The 23225-nt window shown below is 33.5% G+C and overlaps 1 protein-coding gene across 16 annotated transcripts in view; it reads right to left on the bottom strand.

The window, feature by feature from the left end:
* Positions 1–23225, bottom strand: part of GPHN (gephyrin) — a 725565-nt gene that overhangs the window by 240992 nt on the left and 461348 nt on the right. For all 16 annotated transcript variants that reach the window (XM_051977840.1, XM_051977841.1, XM_051977844.1 and 13 more), the window contains one exon: positions 631–765. In XM_051977840.1, coding sequence (XP_051833800.1) covers positions 631–765 — 135 coding nt within the window. The remainder of the gene's footprint in view (positions 1–630; positions 766–23225) is intronic.

Genomic DNA, 23225 nt, shown 5'->3' with positions numbered 1-23225 from the left:
GACATTATTGTGCTAGATAGTCTATTCACCACATTTGTTAAAATATAAAATAGGCCTATTAACAGAGTTCAATCTATTTTCTTATAATTTCAGGATTGATTATAATACAAATATTGAAAATAATCATCCCACCCCAAAGGTTGGCATTAAAACTTTCTTTCTAGTCAATTTAGAGTTGTTTCCAAATATCAGGCAGCAACATTCCAACTTGAATATGTTTGAAAGAAAATGGAATGATACTAAAGCAGGGAGCTACCCAAGCCTAAACTAGAAATGTGAATAGACTTGTTTTATGAATGTATATATATAGTCATTATATGAAAACAATTTCCCAAGTGTATTAGTAACAGCATATTATGTCAAGTGATGTTCATAAATCATGACTAAATGCTAGGAACCATAGAAGTGATGTTCCTAGTGGTGACACAGAAATACAGATTTTCCTATGATGTTTCTGTTTTCTTATTACTTTTTCAAAACTATAATTTGTGGAACAAGGCTTGGAATTCAGCTTTCATTTCTCATAGTATAACTGTACATGTTAGCCAACTTTGGTCAATTGAAAAGAAGTATGAGTCATTATACAATTTCATGTTGGAGATGTACCAGATGCAAAGGCATTGTGCTTACTTTTGGTGTTGGACAGGAAGCTGTGGAGAGGCGAGATGTAGCCTGGGCACGAGGAGATTCTGAAGGGGTAGTGCTGAGGGAGGCAGTATCTCGTGGGAGCACCTGAACACCACGGGAAATGATGGAATCTGGAATCTGAACAAGACAGTCAGATATGATTAATAACTTAAAATATGATTAAAACAACTATTAACATAAAAAGATTAATGCCAAAATTAATTTTTACATCTTTGTGATGTGCAATTCATTCTATTTTTACAACCTTAGTGTTATTTGTTGACAGTAATAATAAAAATCCAATAATGTGGAATGTAATCTAAAGTCAACACTGAAAGATGAAAAAATCTTTAAGTTTGGAAAAAAGTACTTGCCAAAACAATATTCACTAGATTTTCTCAATTTAACAATATAAACAGAGACTGATAATTTGCAAAATTATGTGAGACATAGAATATTGCCTTAAAGGTCCTTGATCAAAATGATTGCTACAGAACTTGGTAATTTTTAGCTTCTATATAAGACAGGCTACCAGGTAAATTTACATTATGAAAACATTCATAATTAACTTCAAGTAGGAAGAGAAACCAAAATATCCTCTGAATGGAAGTTTAAGGAAATTAGTCATAGTTATGCATCTGTGGGCAGCAACATGGATTAGTTGAAAGAGAACTGGCTTTGGGGAGAGATAAACAAAGTTCAGATCTCAGCTCTGCCACTTATTATGTGACCTTGAGGAAATTGGTTAAGCTCCCTAGGCCTTGGTTTTCTCATTTGTAAGAGGAGAGGACTGGATGATTTTTATATTTATTTCTAGCTCAAAATATATGAACTATAATACTTAATAAATATGGGCACTGTTGAAGGTATACAACACCCACATGTGTAGAAGCAAAATATGCCTTGTTCCTGTGTGGCGCCTGCCTTAATCTTGATTGAAACATAAATCATATCACAACTAATTAAATTCTGTATTGTGCAATTTTATGCAATAAAGCCACAATATGCTGAAGTAACAATAGGAATACAACGGCATACTATGTAATTACAACAAACCACATAGTCTCCTTCAGATTTGTGCCAAAAACAGTTACATAGAAGGAAAAGAATTCTTAACAGAACTGAGAAGAATCATTTAAAAGAATGCAAAAACACAACTAAATTAATATGTTAAAAAAAAAACGGGGGAGGGGGAGAGGGAGGAGAGCTTTTCTAAAGAAAAAATTGCAAAAATTCCAATATTTATCAAGCAAATATGTAGGAATTCATGAGCTGTTTAATGTTACCAAAAAAAAATTTCTGGAGAGTAGCATTATTTTCAATATGTCACTGGTTACATCTTCTTACATCTATTTGCATTCCTTTAAAATTTTCTGAGACCGAAGATGAATCACAACTTTAACATTCTTTCCCTGGATCAATGATGGGAATAAATATCACTCTTCAACTTTATATGACTGTATCTTAAAAGATACATATGTTTTCCATAAGGATTAGGAAGCTAGGTATATGGAAATTATATCTCTCTTGCAACAATAATCATTCTCTTTCATGAGATTGCATTTGTTAAATTTATCTTGCAAGTTACATGGATTGAAAAAAAGTACTTGCTAAAACAATATTCATTAGATTTTCTCAAACTTAACAATATAATTTTTATAGGATTAGAGATTTAGAGCAAGAGCAAATTTTAGAGGCCATCTAACCCAATGTCTTCATTTTATAAATGACAAAATAGAGACCCAGGAATGTTAAGTGACTTGTCTTTCTAAATTCATGCAGGAGGTAGTATTAGATGAAGATTTTAAACTCAGGTCTTTTGAGTTTTCTCCAGTGTAATATACCTTTTGAATATATTTTCATATAGTTTGGAGCGCTTTTCAGTGCTGGAAACATAGTTCAGGCTATTTGTGGAGAACAAAATTATTGGTTTGAAAATTTTAAAGAAAAAGACATTTTAGACTTCCAGTTACAAATCAGTGGAAAGAAAATTGAGGTGAGAAATTAGAGACCTAGTTTTCCACTCCACCTGAAGCTGAGCATTTCCCTATATAATGAGATAATCAAATCTATTCTGAAAAGCAGATGGTATAGTGGAGAAAGAATTGCTCTGGGGCCAGGAAAACTTAGGTTCCTTTGCCACATGCAGGATTGATTACCCAGATCAAGGTGATTAATTTCTTAGTATTTCACAAAATCCCTGCAAATTCTACATTTCAGAGAAGGTACCAATGCTGTACTGGCAGAGAGAGTTTCTTCACCAGGAAGTTCTTATATTTATGGAATCATAGTGCTTGCCCCTATCCCCTAATATTGATTCTATCTATCTCACAGAAATATGATGACACTAAAACAAAAGTTGAAAATGTTTTTAAAAAGTGAGAGAAAAATTCAAAAATTAGCTATCATTAATCCTCTAGAATACCCTTCTTATTTATAAGAATAATACATTTGGAATCTTATTAGAGCACAATTCTTTACATAAATTCTCTCTGAGGGCCTTACTACAAGGACAAGCAACTCAAGGCTGTCAGGGATGTCATCCAAAAGTATTTCATTTTTGGAGCATCAAAGGGACTTGACTGTAAAAGCATCTAATCTATAAAGTGGTTTCAGGAAATGGATTACAGAGTCAGTGTCCCAGTGAGTCTTTAGTATATAGAAATACTTTTAGAAGAATTTGGTTATAGTCTCCATCAAAAAGCTGATTTTGTAAAACTAATGCAAACAAGATTAGAAGGGAAACAACAAACTGGGAAAACATCCAAAATATATAGAGAACCGACTCAAATTTATAAGAAATCAAGCCATTCTCCAATTGATAAATGGTCAAAGGATATGAACAGACAATTTTCAGAGGATGAAATTGAAACTATTACCATTCATATGAAAGAGTGTTCCGAATCATTATTGATCAGAGAAATGCAAATTAAGACAACTCTGAGATACCACTACACACCTGTCAGATTGGCTAAGATGACAGGAAAAAATAATGATGAATGTTGGAGGGGATGCGGGAAAACTGGGACACTGATGCATTGTTGGTGGAGTTGTGAACGAATCCAACCATTCTGGAGAGCAATATGGAATTATGCCCAAAAAGGTATCAAATTGTACATACCGTTTGATCCAGCAGTGTTTATTATTGGGCTTATATCCCAAAGAAATACTAAAGAAGGAAAAGGGACCTGTATGTGCCAAAATGTTTGTAGCAGCCCTATTTGTAGTGGCTAGAAACTGGAAAATGAATGGATGCCCATCAATTGGAGAATGGCTGGGTAAATTGTGGTATATGAATGTTATGGAATATTATTGTTCCATAAGAAATGACCAGCAGGATGAATACAGAGAGGACTGGTGAGATTTACATGAACTGATGCTAAGTGAAATGAGCAGAACCAGGAGATCATTATACACTTCGACAACGACATTGTATGAGGACATATTTTGATGGAAGTGGATTTCTTTGACAAAGAGACCTAATGAGTTTCAATTGATAAATGACGGACAAAAGCAGCTACACCCAAAGAAAGAACACTGGGAAACGAATGTGAACTATCTGCATTTTTGTTTTTCCTCCCGGGTTATTTATACCTTCTGAATCCAATTCTCCCTGTGCAACAAGAGAACTGTTTGGTTCTGCAAACATATATTGTATCTAGGATATACTGCAACATATCCAACATATATAGGACTGCTTGCCATCTAGGGGAGGGGGTGGAGGGAGGGAGGGGAAAAATCGGAACAGAAACGAGTGCAAGGGATAATGTTGTAAAAAAATTACCCTGGCATGGATTCTGTCAATATAAAGTAATTATTAAATAAAAATTAAAAAAAAAAAAGCTGATTTTGTGGGTCAGGTAAGTGCCACAGTGGATAGAGCACTAGCCCTGAAATTAGGAGGACCTGAGTTCAAATTAAGTTCAGACACTTAACACTTCTTAGCTGTATGACCCTGGGCAAGTCACTTAACCCCGATTGCCTCAGCAAAAAACAAAACAAAAAAGCTCATTTGCTAGGGATTGTAATAAAGTTACAATTTTACTATTGGTTTTAGTAAACTTAGTTGTTTCCTAAATTTATGTGCAAACTTTATGCAAATATATACCATATGTGTGTGTGTGTGTGTGTGTGTGTGTGTGTGTGTGTTATAAGGTGATGTTTTGTACATATAGTGCCCATTTTAACATGAAAACATCATTCCTTAGCTCTCTAGTCAATCTTCAAAACATTCATATGATAAGAGGAAGTTTTGATTTTTGTCTGGACTTGTGGCTTTACTGCCACATGGAACTCCTTGTAAGGAAACTATCATGCATACTGCCAACTTATGTATTAAAGAGTTGCCTGAGACAGTAAAAAAAGTTAAGTACCTTGTGAGGAATGTGCAGCCAGCATATGTGAGAGGCAAGACCTAACATCACATCTTTTTGACCTAAAGGCTCCTCTGAGTCATATAAACTTTATTATAAAACCAATGGCCAAAACATCAGTTGTCTCCAGGACAAGGTGGAGAAGTCAATATTTTATTGTTGTGCATTATCAATAATTTATTAACAAATTTATCTTTCAAAGAGAAGAGTAATATGTGAAATGTCTATTCTAGACCTGATATTCACCAGGAAAAATGAGACAGTGGAATTGTAATTAGAGTAAATTGTGAATGTAGGAGGGAAAACAACCATTCTGTTATAGAGTTTGTGAAGTAGGAGAGTAAATATAGCCCTGGTCAGACATGTGCTGCAGATTTTTAAAGATTTAGCCAAAGGAAGTCTCTCTAAGAAGATCTGGGCTGTAGGCAATAAAACTGTGAGAGGGCTGAGACTGCCTTATATAGGAGAAGAAATCAAAAATGTGGGCAAATATTGGGTCTTTGCTCTTCATTAATTACAAAGGATTTAATTTGATAGACCAAAATGTCTCCTTAAAGACTCTCACTATATCTTCTATCCATATATCAGAATTATTTAATATTTCATGAAAGATAAAACAATAAAGACAAACATATTTGATGATCTTGTGATCATTAATAAAAGTAAAAAAAAAAAAAAAAAGCAAGATGCATGTTCGCCAGAAGAGTTCATAACAATCATGAAGGATATTGAGTACAAAATTCTAGTTGTAGAGAAATTTCTGGTAGATTGTGAGATTCCCCACATGTTCATTTGTGGATAACACTGTAGTTTGTTGCACCAAGTCCTGGAATACTGTAGAGCCTTCTGAATGAGATCCATAATCATTCCAATAACAACAACAACATCAACAATTTGGTGTGATTGTTCACAATAGGAAAAACAAAGCAGATAAATGCTGTTATTCAGAATATAACATGAAATATTATGAAATGTGTAAACAAAAAAGATGATAAGCTAGTCATGTGGTGAGAGTGAAATAAATAATTGATGGATGTGCTCCACTGGTATCATTTCAATGTTAGGACAAATGAGGAAGGCTTCCAGATATTGGATTGGTACCTTATGGGCAAATTATGAGAGCACATGGAAGAGACTTGTATAGGATAGGCAGGCCACATTTTTAGACATAGGTAATATAGTCATTGTTTTGTGTGACTATACATATCTGTTACAAAGATTTTGTTTTTGTTTTCCTTTTTTCTTGCGAAGAGATCATAAATATTTATTTATTGAAAAAATTTAATTTAAAAAAGCACAGACACATCATTCCTCTTGTTTCATTTTCCTTGAAGATATGCTCTTTTCCCTTATCAAAGTCAATCCTTTATATACACTTGATTCTATCCCTCTCTTCTATAATAGATTGCTCACACAATAATCTCCCAAAAAACTTCAAAAAATTTGTTTCTATTGTTGGCTCATGATTTATAGCATGTTGCCTTAATTGGAACATACCTGAAGATTCTGTCCTAACCCTTCTTCTCTCACTATACTTGGTGACTTCATCAGTTTTCATGAATTAATCATCTATATGAAGATTAAGCCACTGTGTATGTCTTTCTATATAATATACATATGTGTGTACATAAAATATATACACATGTGCATAAATAGCATATTATACACAAACATATTTCCATCCATAGGCTTTCTCCTAAGCTCTGGCTGCACATAAATGAGAAAATGATTTTCTTAAAGTGCAGGTCTAATCATGTCATGGCTTTGCTCAATAAACTCCACTGGCTTCCTAGGATCAGAAATAAATTCCTATTTGGTTTTGGAACTTGGTCCCAAACTACCTTTCCAATACTGGATTATTTGCATCATTTATTTACATGTTGCTAAATGAAGCTGGAGAAAATCTCAAAACTGTTGACTGTTTCTATTACAAATTTATGTTATATAATCTTACCTGGGCAGTCACTGCAATAAGGCAATTCTGTTAGATTTCTCTAATCAATTTGCTATTCCATTCACTAAACATTCTCCTTTTGAGAATCTCCCATGTCATACTTTTTTCCTGTTTTCTTACCTGAAAACTTGCACCAAAAAATTGAAGGCTCTTCCTTTTGCTATTCATCTCATATCACTTGAATGTCTACCTTCTATTCTTTTTTCCTTCATCTGTCTCATAAGAAAAGTTTGTTCTTCTTATAATGACAAACCTATCTACATTCTTGATCCCATTCCATCCTGTCCTCTTCAGTATATTGTGTCTTCTATCATTTGTACTCTCATTAAACTTCAGTATCTTTCTACTCACTGCTCCCTTTCTGCTTAGGACAGAGCATATTTCCTAATTCTTAGCAAAAATTCTCATTGACCTGATTATTCTTATTAATTATAATCCCATTATCTTTCCTTCCTTTTTTGATTAAACTCCTTGTAAAAGTTTTTTTCTTCTGGTATTTCTATTTTTTTTTTTATTCCCTTGTAACTCTTTGCAATTTACCTTCTAACCTCATCATTGAATCAAAACTGCTCTCTCCACAGTGACTAATGCCATTAAGACTTTTCTCAATTCTCACCCTTCCTGACTTCCTTGACACTGTTTACTCTTTTCTCTTTGACACTCTTTTCTCTAGGTTTTCATACCATTCCTCTCTTCTGGTTCTCCTCCTACCCATCTGATCCATTCTTTTCTGTCTCTTTTGCTGCATCTTCTTTTGTTTCATGCCCATTGATAGTATATTTCTTCAAAATTCTATCCTTGAGCTCCATGGTTTCAGTTATCATCTCACTGCTGATGATTCTTAAATCTATTTATTCAGTCCTAATCAATCTCCTGTCCTCCAGCCTTATATTTTCAACTGTCCACTGGATATTCAGAAAGTAAAAATCCTGATAAATCTTAAACTAAATATATCTAAAACCAACCTCATTATCTTTCTCCACTCAGTTACTAAACTGATCTTCCTAAAGTATAAATCTGATCATGTTACCTTCTTACTGAATCAACTCCAGTGGCTCCCTCTTCCAGCACCAAATATAAAATCCTATGTTCACAGCATATAACCTATCCTTTCAATCTTTCCAATTATTCTTATACCTTACTTCTTCCTGCTCTCTCTCTTTATATTCCCACCCTCCCACATCTACCATATTTTCTATGATCCAGTGAAACTGGTCTTTTGCTATTCCTCACACAAGAAACTTCATTTCCTGATCCTGGGCACTTTTTATTGGCTGTCCCTTATACCTAATATTCTTTTTCTTTTTTCTGTCCTGGCTTCCTTCAAGTCATAGTCAAAATTCCACTTTCTCTAAGAAGCCTTTTCTAATCTCCCTTAATTTAATGCTTCCCCTCTTTTGATTTTCATTCTTATATTTGTATAAACACATATATGTATGTATGTGTGTATATATTGTTTATACATGGTTGATATATTGTTTCCCCGCATTAGACTATGAACTACTTGAGATCAAAGATTCTTGCCTTTTTTTGTATTTCTAGCAGCACAATGCTTGTTATAATATAGGACATTATGAAATACTTAATATTACTACCCTTATAATTCTCTATGGTCCAGTCAAACTGGTTTTCTTGTTATTCTTCACAAAGGACCCTTCTTGTCTCCAAATCTCTGTACTGGCTGTCTCTATTGCTCAGAATCCTCTAACCTTCCTCCCCACTAACTTTTTTTTCTTCAAAATTCAGCTGAAATGTCACCTTCTTCAGAAGCATGACTTGCCCTTTCAGCTACTAGTGCTCTCTTCTCATCACTCTTCCTTCTCTATTCCCCCACAATGAAAAGAAGGGGCTGCATTTTCCATTCTTCTCTAGTCCTAATAGTCATTATAACTATACACTATTAAGTTTCATTTCTTTTTTTTTTCTGTTTACATGACTTCATGCTTTCATGAATTTTTAATATATGTTTTTATTTTTTATGGCCCAGTAATATCACACAACATTCATGTTCTGCAATTTGTCCATTCAACAATTGTCATTTATTTTGTTTCCATTTTTCTGTTACCACAGAAAGATTTGAGTAAGGACACATAACAGAATAAAAGCATGGCAAAATCCTGAAAGAATAGCGTCAAAATTGTTAAAGTTCTGAATAGGCTGAGACTTATAAAGAGAGCCAAAGATATCAAAAAACGTTTTTTTTAAAGTTATATTGGAAAAAGAGGAGGCCCAAGAGGATGTTATTAATGGGTTAATGGATTAATTATTGAATGCAATGAAGACAATGTTTGATAGAAAAAAAAGAAAGCTGTTTATTTTGCTTCTCTTTTCTCTTCCAAAGAGAATAGTCTTTAATTTAGAAAGGACAACATATACAGTTATTAGAAAACTGATATTCAAGGGAAGAAATGAGTCCAATTAGTTGTTCCATTAGTTAAGTACAAGTTACCAGACCTAGACAAACTACATCCTAGCATGTGAAAGAATTGGTTAATATGGCTGAACTGCTGTCAATGATCTTTAAAGTATTGTGGTGACTGGGAGAAGTGCTATGGGGATTCAAAAAATACCCCAAAACCAACAAAACCAAAAAATTGTTTTCCCTGAATTTCCAAGAAAGAAGAGAAAATAAATTCTACAAGCCACTTAACTCTTTGTAAAAGACTAAAGGTATAATTAATTATAGTTAATGAACATATTGTCTATGGTCATACCACCCTGAAAATTTCCAAGATGAGACAAGGTCAGACACAAAAGTCAAGCCCTGATTAGTATTTGAATGGGAGAACACTTGGTAATGATGGGTACTGTTTTAAGAGCAACAAGATGGCTCCATGGATTGAATATGGTGTCTGGAGTCAGGAAGATTCAGTTTCCCAAGTTCAAAATCTGGCTTCAGGCATTTCCTAGCTGTGTGAGCCTGGGCAAGTTACTTAACCCTGTTTAATTTGAGTTTTCTTACCAATAAAATGACCTGAAGAGGGAAATGACAAATCATTTCAGTATTTTTGCCAAGAAAACCCCAAATAGGGTTACCAAGAGTCAAATATTATTGAAAATTATTGAATAACAACAACAATAAAGAACATATAAAAGAAGAAAAAAAACCCAAACAAACCAAAACTAAAGAACTTGGCCTCATCATGAATAGGCCATGTCAGATCAACTTAATTCCTTTCCTCCCTTGATTATTAAACTGATATAAATACCACAGATATATTTTATTTAGATATTAGTAAAGCATTTTATAATCTACAACCTCATGCTAAATTTGTGAGCAAGATGGAGAAATATGAATTAGATGTCAGATTCAGAAGAAATCAAATATCCAGACCCAAACAATGGTTATTAATACATTGATATCAAGTGGAAGGATGTCTCAAGTGAGTTGCTCTAAGGATCTGTGTCTAGTCTTGTGTAAGTTAACACTTTTCTTAATTACTAGGATAAAGGAATAGATTTACAGGCTTCTCAGTTTTGTAGCTGGTAGAAAGCTACAATAAACTGGTTGAATGTGAAAATCTCCAAAGATCTTGTCAGACTGAAACACTGGCCCAAATCTATTAAATTAAAATTTAATTGGACTAAATGAAAAATCTCAATCTTGGGTTCAAAAAGATTAACTTAAGAAGTTCTAAATGGGGAAAGAATGGCTAAAGAGAAGTTTGTATGAAAAAGTATTAGAGTAGCACTAGACCGTACTCAAAATGAATTAAAAATATACTATGGAAACTCCAAAACCTAATCTGTTCTTAGTTTACATTAAGAGGCATAGTAAAATTAGAGCAGGGCTGAGCTAAGATGGCTGAGAAAAAGCAGGGACTAGTTTGAGCTCTTCCCCAAACTTCTCCAAATACTTTCAATAATGACTCAAAGCAAATTCTAGAGAAGCAAAACCAATAGAAGGATGGAGCAAAACAATTTTCCAACATAATACAACTTAGAAGGTAAGCAGGAAAGGTCTATTTCACCAAAGGGTAAGAGTTGGGTTAAGTCTAGAACATGCTACACCAGCACAGACCAAGCCCCAGCAAATAACTCAGTGGATATAGACCTATCAGCCAAAAGATAGGAAGGGGGTCAAACAACAGATATGAAGATTATAGGGGTCTCTTTGATGGCACTGAGGGCAGGACTCCATTACTTTGTCCATATTCAAATCAGGGTCTCAATCCTTGGTGGCAGTATCCAGGGCAAAGAGAAGCTTTAGTACACCAGAGACTGTAGTGTCAGTGGAGTAGAGAACTCTAGTTACAGTTCCAAAACAAAAAAGAATAGTTGTGGACACTCTCAAACCAGAGGTCTTCAGGCCAGGATTGCAGTAAACACAACTTTCCCCATATCACATCATCTTGGAAGAAGTGAAAACTTACAGACTCCCAGAATTACCAAATACCCTGAAGCGTGAAACAGTGCCTTCTCCCTTCTGGATGATAACCATGTTAGCAAAGAGTTAAAATTCAAGAAATAGGTCAGAAAATGAGCAAATAGCAGAAAAAGATCCTAACTACAGAAAGTTACTATGATGACAGGAAAGATCAAAAGATCTAAAGTCTAATAAAAAAAAAAAAAAAGAATTTACCCAAGGCCATAGAAGGGCTTAAAAAGGATTTTAAAAATCAAGCTGGGGGGGGGGGGGGGAAGGGGGAGAAGGAGGAGAGAGGTAGCTGAAAAATTGGGAAGAGAAAGGAGAGTATGCAAGAAAAATCATAAAAAAAAAAAAAAAGAGTCAACAGATTGGTAAAGGGGACACACAAAAAAATACTTAAAAAAAAAAATTCCCAGCATCTTAAAAAACAGAATAATCTAAATGGTAAAAGAGGAACAAAAATCCAATGAAAAGAATGCCTTGATAAAGCAAAAATGAGGGAGGTAGGTGGTGCAGTGGATAGAGCAACAGCCCTCAAGTCAGGAGGACCTGAATTCAAATCTGGCCTCAGACACTTAACACTTCCTAGCTGTATGACCCTGGGCAAGTCACTTAACCCCAACTGCCTCAGCAAAAAAAAAAAAAAGAAAGAAAAAAGAAAAAGAAAAAGAAAAAGTGAAATTGGCTGAATGGAAAAAGAGCTACAAAAAACTTTTGGAGAAAATAACTCCAGATAAATTAGAATTGGTCAAGTGGAAGCTAATGACTCTGTAAGACATGAAGAATCAATAAAAGTCAGAAGAATGAAAAAATAGAAGAAAGTGTGAAATATCTCAATGGAAAAATAATTAACTTGGAAAATAGATCCAGGAGAGATAATTTGAGAATTACTAAAACTGAAAGTTACGATAAAAAAAAGTGCCCAGATATCATCTTCCAAGAAAGTATCAAGGAAAATTGTCTTGATATTCTAGAATCTTAGGGTAATATAAAATTGAAAGAATCCATCAATCACTTCCTGAAAGAGATTCCTGAAAAAAAGTGCCAGGAGAATCATTAGCCATATCCCAAAGTATCCAGGTCAAGGACAAAATATTACAAGCAACCAGAAAAAAAATCATATATTGTGGAATCAATCAGGGTAACACAAACACAAACAGCATAACACAAAATTTAGCAAGTTCTACACTGATCATTTAGGGTCAGAGAATTTGGAATATGACATTCTAGAGAGCAAAGAACTAGTACTACAACTAAGGATCACATACCTGGCAAAATTGATTATAATCCTTCAGGGGGAAAATAATATTCAATGAAATAGAGGATTTTCAACTTTCCTGATGAAAAGACCAGAGCTGACTAGATCTGACTTTCAAACATAAGACTCAAAAGAAGCATAAAAAACTAAGTAGGAAAGAGAAATCATAAGGGATTCAATAAGGTTAAACATTACTATGTGAAAAAATGAGACTTGTAACTCCTAAAATCTCTCTCATTATTAGGGCAGTTAAAAGGAGTATACATAGAGGGCACAGATATTATTTGAATATGATTAGATGATTATTTAATAAACAAATTAAGGGATGAGAAAGAAGAATGCACTGGGAGAATGGTAAAGAGAGAGGGAAAATTATCTAACTTATAACAGGTTTGAACACACATATTCAGTTCAGTGATTTGTTTTGTCATATAGGAAAGAAGGGGAAAGGGATAGAAAGAAGAGGGCTGATAGAAGGGAGGTTAGATGGGGGAGGCAAAAATCAGAAGCAAAACAATTTTGAGGATGGAGAGGGTAAAAAGAGACTGAGTAGGATAAACTAGTAAAACTGGAAATACATAGTGAAAAAGATATTTTATACAAAGTTTTTCTGATAAAGACCTCATCTCTCAAATATATAGAAAACTAAGTCAAATTTATAGAACTAAGAGCCACTCCTCAATTGATAGTCAAAAGTTATGAACATGCAGTTTTCAGACAAAGTAACCAAAGCTATTTATAGTCATATGAAAAAAAAATCTAAATCACAACTGATTAGAAAAATGCAAATTAAACAACTCTGACCTACCATCACATACCTATCAGATTGGCAAATGTCACAAAAAAGGAAAATGACAAATGTTGGAGATGGTGTGGGAAAATTAGAACCCTGATGTACTATTGGTGAAGTTATATACTGATTCAACCATTCTGGAGAGCAATTTGGAACTATGCCCAAAGGACCCCAAAACCACATATAACCTTTCCCAAAACAATACCAATACTAGGTCTATATTCCAAAGAGATATAAAAATTTTTTTAAAGAGAAAAGAACCGATAAAGGCCTCATTTCCAAAATATATAGAGAACCGACTCAAATTTATAAGAAATCAAGCCATTCTCCAATTGATAAATGGTCAAAGGATATGAACAGACAATTTTCAGAGGATGAAATTGAAACTATTACCACTCATATGAAAGAGTGTTCCAAATCATTATTGATCAGAGAAATGCAAATTAAGACAACTCTGAGATACCACTACACACCTGTCAGATTGGCTAAGATGACAGGAAAAAATAATGATGAATGTTGGAGGGGATGTGGGAAAACTGGGACACTAATGCATTGTTGGTGGAGTTGTGAACGAATCCAACCATTCTGGAGAGCAATCTGGAATTATGCCCAAAAAGTTATCAAATTGTGCATACCCTTTGACCTAGCAGTGTTTCTATTGGGCTTATATCCCAAAGAAATACTAAAGAAGGGAAAGGGACCTGTATGTGCCAAAATGTTTGTAGCAGCCCTATTTGTAGTGGCTAGAAACTGGAAAATGAATGGATGCCCATCAATTGGAGAATGGCTGGGTAAATTGTGGTATATGAATGTTATGGAATATTATTGTTCTGTAAGAAATGACCAGCAGGATGAATACAGAGAGGACTGGCGAGACTTACATGAACTGATGCTGAGTGAAATGAGCAGAACCAGGAGATCATTATACACTTCGACAACGATATTGTATGAGGACATATTTTGATGGAAGTGGATTTCTTTGACAAAGAGACCTGAGTTTCAATTGATAAATGACAGACAGAAGCAGCTACACCCAAAGAAAGAACACTGGGAAACGGATGCGAACTATTTGCATTCTTGTTTTTCCTCCCGGGTTATTTATACCTTCTGAATCCAATTCTCCCTGTGCAACAAGAGAACTGTTCGGTTCTGCAAACATATATTGTATCTAGGATATATTGCAACATATCCAACATATATAGGACTGCTTGCCATTTAGGGGAGGGGGTGGAGGGAGGGAGGGGAAAAATCGGAACAGAAATGAGTGCAAGGGATAATGTTGTAAAAAAATTACCCTGACATGGATTCTGTCAATATAAAGTAATTATTAAATAAAAATTAAAAAAAAAAGAAATTCCTAAGTGAAAAAAAAAAAAAGAGAAAAGAACCTATTTGTACAAAAATATTTATAAGAGCTTTTTCAGTAGCGATTAAGAATTGGAAATTGAGAGGTGCCTATCTATTGTAGAATGGCTGAACAACCTGTGGTATATAGTTGTAATGGAATACTATTGTGCTATTTAATAGGTATTGAACTACTTGCCATCTAGGGGAGGAGGTGGGGGAAATTTGGAACAGAAAGTTCTGCAAGGATCAATGTTGAAACATCACCCATGCATATGTTTTGTAAATAAAAAGCTTTAATAAAATTAAAAAAAAAAAACAATTTACTCATGTTAGAAAAAAAAAGGAATACTATTGTGCTGTAAGAAATGATGAGCAGAATGCTCTCAGCTAGGTCTAGAAAAACTTACCTGCAATGATACAAAGTGAAATGAAAACTAGGGGAATATTGTACACAGTAACGGAAATATTGTATGATGATCTACTGTGAATAACGTAGCTATTCTCAGGAATAAAATGATCCCAAGACAATTCTGAAGAACTTATGATGAAAGATGCTTTTCATCTCCAAAAGAAGGAACTGGTGAAACCTGAATGCAGATCAAAGATACTTTACTTTCTTTATTTTTCTTCGCTTTTCTTTGTGTGCTTTCTTTCAGAGTATGACTTACATTGGCAATATGCTTTGCATGATTATATATATAGAAAATCAATATCTAACTGGTGGCTTTCTCAGTGGAAGGAGCTGGGAAAAAGAAAATCTAGAACTCAAGATCTGAAAAAAAGAATGTTAAAATTGTTTTCATATGTAATTGGAGAAAAAGTAAAATATTAAATTTTTAAAAAGAGGTTCAGCAAATTTAGGATGAGGGAGGTAACAGTTTTTGTTTTTGTTTTGGTGAGATAAGTATTTAAAGGGTTGTCACGTGGAAGAAAACCTGTTCTCTTGTGTTATTAACTTGAAAGAACACAAGATTTGGAGTCAGGATTTATGTCAGAATTCTAGTGATGAAGTCACTGAATACCTCATATTTCCTTATGTGAAAAATATGTAGGCTGGAGAGGAGCTTTCAGGATTCTTCTATTTCTGTATCTAATGCCCTTTGGAATAGAGTAAAACTAGAAGCAAAGAATGGTGGCAAAAAAAAAAGAAAGCTTTAGACTAGGTATAAAGAAAAAAAACAACTTCCCAACAACTAGAGCTAGGTGAATTTCGAATGGGTTTTCTCAAGAGATAGTGAGCTCCCCCTCCAAGTAAATATCTTCTAACAAAAGCAAAATGACATTTGTTGCATATTTTGTACAGGGTTTTCTTGTTTGTATAAGTTGTTGAATTCAGATGACCTCTGAGGTCCCTCCCAACTCTAAGGTTCTTTTTTTTTTTTTTGTCTTTACATTCAATCTTTTCTTTAATTCTAAAGGAATATTTTGCTTTCTTTGATTAAATGACATGCATTCCTCCCTTTCCTTTCCTTTTAAAAGACAAACCAGCTAGTACTTTTGAGTCTAGATAATTGTTACTTGGCTCATGGAACTAACACAAACATCACATGCACAATTTGTCCTCATTATCCTTGCTAGAAATGAGATAGTCAGCTGTTACCCTTATAGGTACTGTTTATAAGGAGTTCTAACTTAACTGGCAATAGAAATTCCTTAAAGGTTTTTGAGCAAGGGAGCAACATAATCAAAATACAGCTTCAGATAAATGAATCTGCCAGCTCTATGTGAAGACAATTTGAAGGGGGAAAACTAAGTGAAAATATGGAAATATTAAGTGTAAAATCAGAACTAGATCTCAAGAGAAGTGGATACAGAATTAGGGTGATGGATCATCTGCAGGAATGTTAAGAGTTTTATGCCATTAGAGCAAACAATAATTTCAAAGGACAAAGTATGCAAAGGGAAGATACTAGGAGTGAACACTGGGAATGAAAGTTGAAAAGGTAGAAAAGAGACAGAAAAGTACTCATCAGGTGAATAAGAAAATATTGTGGTAGTATAACAAAAAAAAAAGGAGGAAATTTTTAAGGAGTGATTAGTCAACACTTTGAATGACTTCAGTAGGATCATGGTAAATGAGTATAATGCCTACAATCCTACTTTATACTAGGAAAGCAATACTTTGTTGAATAAATGAATAATAGAAGACCACAAATTTTGATTAGGACAAATTCACTGGTGACCTAGAAGAATAGAAATTCAGCAGAGTAGTGGAACAGATTCCATAATTATAAAGAATTAAGAAGAATAGTTGACAGTGAGAAAGAAAATTAATTAATTACCAAGAATTTATTAAGAAACTATCATGTGCCTGCCTTAGCTCACAAAAGTGAGATAGTCTTTACATTTGAGAAATTTATACTATTCTGAAGATAAATAAATATAGGATGTATACAAATTCTATTAATCCGTAGTGGTTTGGGAGTAGAGTAGAACAGATTGAACATATTGGAGAAAGAAATTTTTGGAAGGAAGAAATTATATGGGAGAAGGTAGAAATAAAGGTTAGGCTAGAAAGATAACCACTGTTTCCAAGATAGAAGAAAAGGAAAAAGATTTAAACATAGCTACAGAGTTATTTCAAGTAGAAAGAAAGTAACAAAATAATTTCATTCTTTACAGACTTGATCTTTTTAAGTAAGGGGCAAAGTCATATAACAAAAACTAAGGGACAGAGGAAGAATTAAAAAGAATAAAAATATAAAATAGATATTGTGGTCATGTGTATAGAAGTGAACAGATGTGGAATAAAGGCTTGAGTAATAACAGTGAGGAACCAATTGAAGTTAGAGAAGATGAATCTGTAATGTGCTAAATCAACACAGATTAGAAGAAAAATTCCAGAGTTTCCAAGAGGAATACTGTTATTACTTTCAGAGCAGTGATCTATGCCCTATTGTCTTATGTAACTGATGTTAAGAAAACAGCTTGTCCCAGCTGATCCCAATCTCTCAGCAGACATGTATTATAATTTCAACTATGAGTTATTAAACCAATAGAATTTTGTTCATTAAGGGAAATTGCATTGGGAATATATCCTTCCCAAGGAACTGTGCTGACTTTCCTCCCCCATCCACTATTCACTTCTATGTAGCTAATCAACTGGTTAGGAAAAATCTTAAAGAGGAACTGTAGGATATATTACCTCCACCAGACTATATACCCAGCAAGCTTCTTTCCTTTTTGTCTCTCTCTGTCTCTACTGAGCTACTAATTAGAATATAATCATGATTCATGCATATCTCATGGGTGTTACAATGCCAAGGAAGCTGGGAGGTGGTGTATTAGCGTGTAGGCGCAATGGTTCTGGAATTAGAAGACCTATCTTTCAGTTCTGACAATACCACTTGCCAGTTTTGTGACCATGAATAAGCCATCTGTCAAATGGGAATAATAATATTGCATACCTACTAAAGAAGAATGTTCAGTAGTAAAGAAAGCACTTCATAAATGGCAAAAGCATTATGTAAATATGAATAGTTAAGGCGTTTTTTAGAATCACAGTTATTTTCATGGACACAATTAAAAGTAGTCCTTCAATCTCTAACTGCACAGTTACAGAGAGTATTAGAGAGAAGTCACTATCTACTAAGGCAACCCATTTCATTGTTAGATTGCTGATTATCAGAAAGATCTTCATGTTGAGTCAAAAATCTGTCTACCTGAAACTTCTACTTGTTAAGCCCAAATTTTAATTTCTGGAATTACATAGAATCTTTGCTTTTGTATATATAGTAACTTTACAATTCTAACATAGCCTACACAAAATAAAACATACAACTAAAGGAATTTCTTTGAAGTACTCCAAGAAAATTCCTTGATTTTTTTTTCTATTTAAAATTGAATTTCACCTGTTTTCTTACTGAGCCAAGTATCCTTCATCTCTCTAAATTTTGATTGTACTTTACTTTTGATGGAATTGAAGACTAACTCCTTAAACATGGATGAACTAGCCTACTGGTACATCTTGTTTTTTATTTAGCAGCTTTTGAATTTCCCCATCATTTTTGTCAAACCAGTCTTGATTGTTTGTGAATGCTCTGATTCAGAAGAGCAAATGCAGTGTTGTACACCAAATCTCTAAAGCTGCCTACTCTTTTTTTCCTCCCTTGTTGTAAATTGTGTATTGGCTCAACTTACCTTCCAACTTAGCAACAAACTGTTTTCCTTTCAGAGAAGCACTCTAATCTTTGAAATTAAATCTTCTATTACTCTTTTTGCTTTTTTGTTGATTGTGAATATTCAGCTTGGAGAGGATAAGTCTATGATTAGTTCAGTACTCTATACTACACATTGCCTTTATCACTTTCAAATCCTGTCTGTCTCTTTTGTTCACAATCACATAATCTATTAAATGCCAATGTTTGATGCAAGAATGCACCTATGAAGTTTTATTGTGTCTAGGTAAGTGGGAATACAGTGCTGCTGATGAGAAGGTCATGAGATGCACAGGTTTTCAGTAGCAAATAACCATTGCCTTTGCTGTTTCCAATTCCATTCCTCCCAAAGACTCCTTGCCTTGTCTGCTAGTCTGAGCCTACTCTAAGCATTAAAGTCTTCAAGAATTAGAAGCTTGTCACAATTCCAATGGAACTAGGATGGAACATGCTCTCTGCATATAGGGAGAGAACGATGGAGATTGAATGTTGATTGAAGCACAGTATTTTCCCATTTGTTTGTTTGTTTTTCCCTTTTAGTCTTTTTTTTTTTTTTTTTTGCACAACAAGATAAATATGGAAATATGCTTAAAAACACATGTTTAAACTATATCAGATTGCTTGCTATCTTAGGAAGAAGAAAGATAAGGGAGGAATAGATAAAATTTTGGAAAACAAAATTTACAAAAACAAACGTTGAAAACGGACTTCTTTCCTCAATAATATATTTTTTTTGAAATACATGTAAAGATAATTTTCAACATTCATTTTGTTCCCCAAGCTACAAGTCAGATGGAGAAGATCTCTAAATCAGCATGTGCCAGCCAAGACAAACTATCATTATGACAAGTATCACTTCCTCACATAATCTTTCGGATACTTAGAGACAGTTGTTTTTTTCAAGTCATCTCAGGGTTGAAAATGGTCATCTTCTTAAACTTCCACCTATGTAGATTACAGACTGTTATTGTACTTATCCTGTGCAGTTCTTATTCATACTTTCCCATTCTCTACAGAAATCTATCAAACACACTGGAAGCCTTTTTCTTTTTTTCTTTCAATATCTTAAAATACTAGTATATCATTTGGGCACTCTGTTGCCTTTCATTCTTATTATATTCCTGGATCACCTCTTCTTCCTTCCTACCTCTCTTCCATAATTTCCTTATTAGGTAATTGCTATATTTAGAATCAGGAAGATCTGAGTTGAAATCTGTCCTCTGATACCTACTAGTTATGTGGCCCGGGGGGGAAAAATCACTAAATCTTTCTTACCCTTAATTTTCTCACCTATAAAATGGAGAAATTAATGTCACTTACCTCCAAAGTTGTTATTGTTGTTAAGGTCAAATGACATAATATATCTATATATAGCACTTTGCAAAACTAAAAACTGCACATAAATACTAGCTGTTATTTTAATTTTAACCTGATTTTATAGCACATATCATCTCCTAAGGTATACTGGTGAAAAAGGATGATGGGTTTTCTTGTTGAAAGTAATCCATTCTACTAGAAAGTAATTCCTCAAATCTAAACTAGTTTAATCTCTTGCTACTCAATTCTGGGTTCAACCAACATCCCTGTAGGATGCCTCAATTTAGAAAATCACAAACGAACATTTTTTATGTTGTACTGTATTGTAATCTATTTCGCTAAAATCTCCTAATTTCATTTTAATTACATTTGGGCTGTGTTTGGGAGCTTTGAGGGTCACTTTAGAGTCATTTGATAGTAGCCTACCATAAGTTTGAAACCTCTTATCCACAGCATATATCAATGACCCAGAAATACTGACATAGTTGAAGAATATGAGCTTTTTATCAATTTATCTTCCCAATGTGTATGTATGGATGGTTGGACTAAGCTTTTCTACACTGTCTTAGATTTCACTGAGAGCTTCTGTGACATGTGTGGCTCAATACAATTAGTATAATGCCATGTGAAAACTTATTCACTGACAGGAAATTTTTTGTTTGAACTTTGCACAGGATATCTTCCATATCACTGGTGAATACCTCAGGTCAATCTGGTACTCTAACATCATTTAATGTTAAAATTCAGCAAATTACTGAACAAAGTTATTTTAAGTTGAATTTTTTATATGGTTTTAAACTTGTAGAATTTTAACAGGTATGAGAGAAATCTTATCTTGGATCCTACACAACTATATTTTCACACTGAGTCAAATGCTTCCAAGTAATCAATGAATGATAAAACAAAAAAGGATATTTTATTCTATATGTTTCTATCAAGTAAGTGATCATAAAAAGATGTTTTATTGTAGAAAAGAGATTCCAAAAATTTATATATTCTATTCTTATGTTTTCATTGAGAATAATTTTAATACATGCATAAACAATTCTTATAAAGATTTTGCAGAGATAGGAAAGCAAGCATATGTGTTGGTAGTTGGTAATGTCTTCTTAGTTGCCTTGTTTTGGTAAAAGCACCATCTGTGATCTTTTCAAACCTTTTACAAACCTCTTGAAGTTTGGTATCTTGAGAATCAAATTCCTGAATGTTTTAAAAATTATGTTGTCTCCAGATGGATTTGTTCTGTATATGTTTGGTCCAGTCCAGTGGCTTTTATCAACTTTTTCTTTAGTGATCTTACTAGTTACTCATATGGTACATAATATACAGAGGTAGTATTAAATAGGTCAGATTCATCATTACTGATGATGAAAATAGGTCATATAAAAATTCCAGCAGATCTGTTTCATTTTTGATATCTTTGTTGTTTTATCTACAAATATTTTTAGGATAATTTGGTTTAGTTAGTTCTCATGGCAAGCTCTTTTTCTCAACTGTTTTTTTTCCTATATTTTGGGAGTCAGGACTGTTTTTAGTCTCTGCTTATTCGCTTCCATAGTGGTTTGCAAATAACGTTATAATTTATAATTTAAATTTCTGCTTCTCTTATTTATCACATTTCCATGCAGCAAAGAGGTCAAATTTTTGCTGGATTAAGAGACCTTCCTCATTAAGCTTCACTGAAACACAATGATGATCTTGAGTTTTTGAAGGCTCTGCTTTTGGAATTTAATTCTATCAAATTTTTATCAATTTGTAAAGGTTTTAAGCAAATATTAATGTCTGTTGCCAAAGAAACAGATCAAACAAGTACACAGAGCTGCATCATCAGAAAAATGGGCACCAGATAATGCTTTGTGATGCGAGTATAGAGTGGTAGATGAAGTTCTGAATTTGGAGGTTTATACACACATGTTTAATTCCTGCCTTCTACTTAAAGGCAATTCATTTTACCTCTCTGTGTCTTAGCTTCCTCAATTAGAGGTAGGATTTAATGGCTTCAAAAGTTCCTTCTAGTTCTAAATCCATAGTTGTATAATTTTGAGGAAGCAGGAAGATTCATTAATCAATGGAAAAAAAATTAGACATGACTATAAAAAAATGAAACTGATTTTCTCAGGTAGTTTGTAAACTGGTTTCATAGGAAATTCCAAAAGAAAAATCCTAAAAGTACCTTGAAAACTAGTAACATTACTGAAATAATTATATAGATTCCTGAAATAGTTTTTTCAAGAAGATAAAATTTTGAGGAGTACTTTCTGAAGCATGTGTATCTGTAAATTTTGAGTCCCATCATGTTATTCAAACAGAATAGAATATTACTTAAATAAGAAAACTCAGAGATATAGAGTATGATAGAAGATAAAATAGATAATTTTGTTTACATAAAATTACAAGCCTTTGTAGAGGCAAAACTAATGCAGCTTAAAAGGAGAAGAGAAGCAGGAAAATGGGGAAAAAAAAGTTTTGCAGTAAATTTCTCTAATAAATGTCCTATTTCAAAAAAACACAGGGAATTCCCAAGAGTCATTACTCAATTGATGAACAGTCAAAGGATATGAACAAGTACTTTTCAGGAGAAGAAATATAAGCTATTCATAGGAAAAATGTTCTTAATGATAAATACAATTAAAAACAATCTTGAGGTTTCACCTCAGACCTATTAGATCAGCAAAATTAATAAAAATGGAATATGATAAATGCTTCAGGGACTTTGTCTTGATAATGCTAATAATAATGATAATTATTGTTCTATTGGTGAAAATGGAAGCTAGTTCATCCATTTTGTCAAATAATGTGGAACCAGGCTTAAAAAGCTATTAACTTAAATGATACCGTTTGACCCAGTAAAACCACTACTAAGTCTATATCCCAAAGAGATAGCAGTTTTGTATGTAGTGGTAAAGAATTAGAAACTGAAGAGGTGCCCATTAACAGGGAAATTATGGCATATGAATATGGTAGAATATTACTATGCTTTAAGAAATGATAAAATGCTATGATTTAAAAGAAAACTAGTAATATTTGTAT

Source organism: Antechinus flavipes, chromosome 2, assembly GCF_016432865.1.
Source record: "Antechinus flavipes isolate AdamAnt ecotype Samford, QLD, Australia chromosome 2, AdamAnt_v2, whole genome shotgun sequence".
Taxonomy (NCBI): Eukaryota; Metazoa; Chordata; class Mammalia; order Dasyuromorphia; family Dasyuridae; genus Antechinus; species Antechinus flavipes.
The sequence above is the reverse complement of the archived record's forward strand: the minus strand, read 5'-3'. Positions and strand labels throughout refer to the sequence as shown.